Below are 5,337 nucleotides of genomic sequence, written 5' to 3' on the forward strand. Positions count from 1 at the left end.
CGTGGAAGTCTTCAGGGTGCTGGATTTCCATGCTATGAATTACTTGCCTGTTTGCACCACTCTCTTCACCCTCCTGCTCTCCCTCCCCAAAAAGTGTTCATTTTTCTTCGAGGATTTCCGAGCTGGGACATACGTGATTTCTCCAGAGATTATGATACATCATTAGATTGTCAGGCAAATCGTAAAAAGTTTGCTCATTGTGAACAAAGATATCTCCCATGCAGCACCAGGGCTGTGAAGTGTTAATTTTACGGATTAATATTTTAATTAGGAGAAGAAAGAAGTAGATGTCAGGAAGAAACATGTATGTTCCACATGCACGCTTTACGCTTTGCTTTGTGAAACACGCATGTCTTAAACAGAGTTTGCTAAAGTGAGTTAAAGGAAACCAAGCAAATTCAAACCCAGATTAAAAACATGAAAAGGCATTAAATGATTATTGTCAGTCACACAATCATACATTTTGAAGCTCGATGCACCCATTATTATGTATTATCATAAGATTTTTAATTAGTAGACAACCCCATTTTGTGTATTAAAGTTTTTATTCCTTAGTAAGAATTTTTTTAATCACAAAATAGTGTGGAAATATTTAGATAATAGAATTCATGGAGTGCTGGAAAATACTGAATATAAAGATTGGTTTCTAATATATCACATACTAAACTGTTCTAAACCAGCTGGTTTCTTGCAGACAGGATTTATTTTTTTAATAATTTAAGACAGCATAAGCTTATATCAAGCATAAGCATTGTAACAAAAGTGCAACTTTTTCAGCATATCCTCCCAAAAGATATTTAACTCAAAATATCATTAACACATATTTTCTCCCTACAAAAATAGCATGTCAGACATCATTAATTGGATGTATTAACAACTATTTACATACAGCCACTCTGTAGGCTAGTAAGATTTTTTTTAACGTTGTTTAAACACAGCGTTTGAGGCAAACAGTAGCAACAGCAGCAGCAGATGCACCAAACGGACGGACAGACCCCAGACAGACGTACTCACTCCTCGCCAGGCTGTTGTGTCTCACCTCTTACATAACATTCAAGTGAGATTTCTCACAGTGCTACCTTGGCAACAAACTAAAAATATCTAGGCAAGGTCTTGGTTTAAGCCTTATTATAAAAGCTTTATCTGTGTGATTATCTGGCGTCTGGTTTGTCTCCAGAAAGGGAAATCGCGATATTTGAGCATGGGATGAGGGGAGAACCCATGCGGGAAACTTACCCCAACTGGTCTAATCGTTTCTGATTGCACAGTGAGGTGTTTACCTACGGCCTCCCGTTTGTGTCATTCGGAATTTAGGATAAAATTAATTCAGGCTGACAGGCTGCTCTATGTTTTCTTGGGGGAGGTGGGGGTTCTTTTTGTAGCTCAGTGCAGAAACATTCATTTTATACACCAAGGCTCGGGGCGCGGGGGGAAATCTCTCGGGAACGTACTGAATTAAGTAACAACAGGGTGAGAATAAATGCACTTGCCACACCTGTATACCTTAGCCGAAAAAAATAAAATAGATAAAATAAACACAAGGTGACATAAATGGGTCTGACCCTCCTTCCCTTGCACACCCAAAACTCGCTGGAGCCAGCGGCACCCTGGGGTGCTCCAAGGCACTGCAGGTTTGGGCTCAGGGTCCGTCCCTCCTCGCTCCGGTTCTCAATAAAGTGCTAGCAGAGGGGCTGGGGTCTGCCCTCGTCCCCTCGCCTCGCCCTCGCCCCCAGCCCACCCGGGTCTCCCGGACAACAAGTGCAAGTTCCTAAGTGGGACTTAGGGACACTGTATAAACCCATTCCAAATAAGGTGCAACATTTAAGTTACCCTATAGAGAGAAAAAAAAGAGTATCCTTACTATTTTTTCTTCCTTCTTTTTTTTTTTTCCCCTCAACATATTTATGCATTTATAAAGCCAAACATTAAAAAAATACTGAGTAGCAAATTTTATCCTTGACGGCCCTCGGCGGGGACAGCGCCGGGACCAGCCGCCTCGGCGGCGAGGCTCCCGGCGGGGGTGGCCGCTCGCCCGGGCCGGGCCCCGGCACCCCGCGGCCGCCAGCTCCCGGCGGCGCCCGGCCCGGCCCGGCCCCGGCGACCCCTTGCAGACACCGCCCTGCCCTCCGAAAGAAACCGGGGGCACAGGTGCCGGCCCGACGGCCCCTCCCCGCTCCGCGGCTGAGCGGCCGGTCCGAAGGGAGGGCAGCGGCGGCGGGGAGCCCTTGGAGGCTCCCGGCCGGCGGCGGCTCACGGGCCCTCGGCGCCGGGCTCCTCGGCGGCTGCGGGTTCGGCCTCCTCGCCGGGTTCGGCGGAGGCGGCGGCCAGCCCGGCGGAGGCGAAGGGGTGCGGGAGGTGGGGCGCTGGGGGCAGCCCGGCAGCGGCGACGGCGGCCGCTTTCTCGGCGGGGCCGAGCACGGAGGATAGGCAGGGGAAGGAGGCGGCGGCGGCGGCCGCAGCAGCGGCTGCCTGGGCCGGGATGCCCGGGTAGAGGAGAGGGATAGGGGCGGCGGGGTAGAGATACTTCTCCAGGCTGCCTTTATCCAGGAAGGGCTGCATGTAGGCGGCGGCGGCGGAAGGGGAGATAAAGTAGAAGGGCAGGCAGAAAGGGGCCGCCGCCGCCGGCTGTCCAAAGGGGGCCCCGCCGCCGCCCGCCCCCAGGGCCATCAGCGAGCCCAGCAGGGCGGCGTCGGGTCTCACCAGTGCGGCCGCCGCCGCCGCCGCTGCCGCCGCCGCCGCCTCGGCGCCCCGCGTCGCCAGCCCCGGCGGGCCGGGCAGGGGGCTGCCGCCGCGGTCCAGCTTCAGCCGCTTGGGCGCGGGGGGCGCCTCGTCCGCCGACGGTTCCTGCTTGATGGACAGGGCGGGCAGCGCGCTCCCGGCCGCCGCCGCGGGGCCGCGCTCGGGACGCGCCTCGCCCTCCCCGCCGTAACCGCTGTCCGTGTCCGTGTCAGTCTCGGCGCTGAGCTCGGCGGCGTGAGTCCGCTGGATGACGGGCACGCAGTTAGCCTGGCCCTCCGGCTTGTGGCCCGGCGCGCAGGGGGGCGCGGGCGGGGAGGAAGAGGAGGAGGATCCCTTGCTGAGGGGGCCCGGCGGCGGGGAGAGGAGCTGGGGGCCGGGGAGGAACTGCGAGGAGATGGAGTGCAGGTGGCCGAGGAGCTGGGCGCATCGCTGCTCGCGGGGGGTCCAACTCTCGAAGCGGGAGAGGTACTGCAGCACTTCCTTGGCGCACGTCTGAAAGCCCGAGTGGAAGGCGTCCAGGTCGGCCTGCACTGGGGACTTCATGGACCGCTCCCCTGCGGGGGAGACCGAGAGGGGACAGCGTTTGCCCGCGGCTCCGGCGTGGGGTGCCCCGCTCCGCGCCTCCCCCCGCCTGCGCCCCTGCGGCGGCGCCCCCCGGGGCCAGCTTACCGTTCTGCAAAGCAATGATCTTCTGGTGCTGCTGCTCCGTTAAGGCTGTTAGCGCTTTCAAGTGTTTCAAAGTCAATTCCAGCACCACCGCTTTCTCTAGGTGTCCCAGCGTCTGCAAAGGCAAGGGAAGGGGGCGGCTCGGCTACCTCCCGGCACGCTTTGGCCACCGCCAAACGCCGCCTCCGTAACTTCGGGGAAACTGGTCCCCGAGGGGCGTTACGGCCACGGCCGCCGCCGCAGCAGCCGGCGGGCAGGCAGGCGGGCTGCCCGGCGTCCCGAGCCCCCGCCGCCCGGGGGGCTGCGCAGCGGGCAAGCTGCCGGCGCCTGCATCTGCATGTACGTATACGCTCGTCTGCACCTTACCGTCAATTTCAGATGCTCGGGGAGTAAATCCTTCAACTGGGCGATGCATTCGTTAATCCTGTCTCGCCTCTTCTTTTCTATCAGTCTATGTGGCAGTTTGTACGTTTCCTAATTGGCAAAATCCGGAAAAGCAAAGCATTAGACAAGAGTCCCTCGGAACGACGATCAAAACCAAAACAAATGTCATGCCGACCACATGCTGCGCAAATTATCGCCAAGGCACCCCTCTTCCCGCCGGGCCAGCTCGCTCGTAAACCCGTTTGCAATTCGGCGCGGGGGGGGGGGGGGGGTGAGTTAAAAGCGCGGCCCCACGGGGATGCTCTTGGGAGTGAGTGAAGCTCCGCTGTAAAATTCAGCGAACCCCAATTAAGCGCGAACAGCCCCAGAAACTTACTCCTACCTTGCTCTCGTCCCTCTTTACGCCTCTTTTGGGTTTACACATATACAGGGAAGGGTAGTCCAGCCTGGAGAAAAACACAAAGATCCAGCATCGGCAAGATGAGCGAGAGGTAGCCCGGCGCCTCCTCGAGTGGTCAAATAGACCCCGAGCGCTCTGCCCGGAGGGCCGGGCAAAGGACCGCCCGCCTCCGCGCACCGCCGGGAGCCGGCTCCGCTTCCAGCACTCCGCAGCACTTTTCCTCAAGAAGACGAAACGCCGTAGAGCCGGGAGTAGAGAGGGGATACTGCCCTGGCGCCTTACCCTATAAAATCCCTATGCTCCAGCAGCTGCCTCTCCGGCAAGCGGGAGATTCCTTCATCCATGTCTGGCAGCGGCTGATGTTTCGTCGCTGCTTTCGGTGGAGCCTGCGGGATGCCGAGACCAGTCGTGGGAGATCCGCGAGCGACGCTGCGCACATGCAGCCTCCGTCCTCCTCTCCCGTGCAGTGGCGAAAGTCTGCGGCGGTTCGTGTCCCCGTCACCCCCCCCTCCCCTACCGCCGCCTCCGCCGCTGCCGCTCCCCCTGCCCGCCTCGCTCCGCTCCCGCCCGCAGCACCCGCCGCCGCCGCGCCGTGCCTGCCCGCGGGGCACGCGCGCCGCCAGCCAGCCCGCCCCGCACCCGGCTCACGTGCGGCGCGCGCCGGGCGGGCGGGGGGGCGGGGCCGGGGGCGGGGCGGGAGGGACCGGGAAAAGGGGGGGGGGGGAGGGGGGGGGGAGGGGGGGGGGTCCCCGCCGCCGGCCCCGGGGCCGCCCTGCCAGACACTGGCTTTCCCCCGTGTTGTTGCTGTTATCATTGTCGTCGTCGTTATTATCGCCGTCGTTACTGTCGTTATTATTGCATTGTTATTATTTTTACAAATCTATCGTTATTTTTACATTTTTCTTTTTACTATTTTTATCATTTTGTTTCGTTATATTTTCATTTTTATTATTTTTATTATTTCATTTTCACTGTTTTATTTGTATCTGGGGAGGAGACCCGCCCGCTGAAAACGCGCCCACGGCGGATCGAGCTCCTGTCGCCGGGGCGCGACAGCTGCCCGTAAGGCAAAGCGACTCCCACACCTGGTGGGGTGACAACCGCCAAGCCTCTCCCTGGGTGGGGGGAGCGGGTAGGGGGGTCACGTC

The 5,337-nt window shown here is 58.3% G+C and overlaps 1 protein-coding gene across 1 annotated transcript; it reads right to left on the reverse strand.

The window, feature by feature from the left end:
- Positions 1-409: 409 nt before the first annotated feature.
- On the reverse strand, positions 410-4,752 carry BHLHE41 (basic helix-loop-helix family member e41). Its single transcript, XM_074587373.1, has 5 exons — positions 4,472-4,752; positions 4,172-4,235; positions 3,772-3,879; positions 3,409-3,520; positions 410-3,293 (listed from the first exon to the last, which is right to left on the reverse strand). The coding sequence occupies exons 1-5, from the start codon at positions 4,531-4,533 to the stop codon at positions 2,251-2,253; spliced, it is 1,389 nt and encodes a 462-aa protein (XP_074443474.1). The 5' UTR covers positions 4,534-4,752; the 3' UTR covers positions 410-2,250.
- Positions 4,753-5,337: the final 585 nt, after the last annotated feature.

This window comes from Larus michahellis, chromosome 1 (assembly GCF_964199755.1).
Source record: "Larus michahellis chromosome 1, bLarMic1.1, whole genome shotgun sequence".
Lineage (NCBI taxonomy): Eukaryota > Metazoa > Chordata > Aves > Charadriiformes > Laridae > Larus > Larus michahellis.

Coding starts and splice junctions, on each gene's coding strand:
- BHLHE41 (XM_074587373.1), bottom strand. CDS start 4,533: ATGGATGAAGGAATCTCCCGCTTGCCGGAGAGGCAGCTGCTGGAGCAT. Junction 4,236..4,471: donor GAGCATAGGGATTTTATAGG/GTAAGGCGCCAG, acceptor GTTTTTCTCCAG/GCTGGACTACCCTTCCCTGT. Junction 3,880..4,171: donor TAAAGAGGGACGAGAGCAAG/GTAGGAGTAAGT, acceptor TTTGCCAATTAG/GAAACGTACAAACTGCCACA.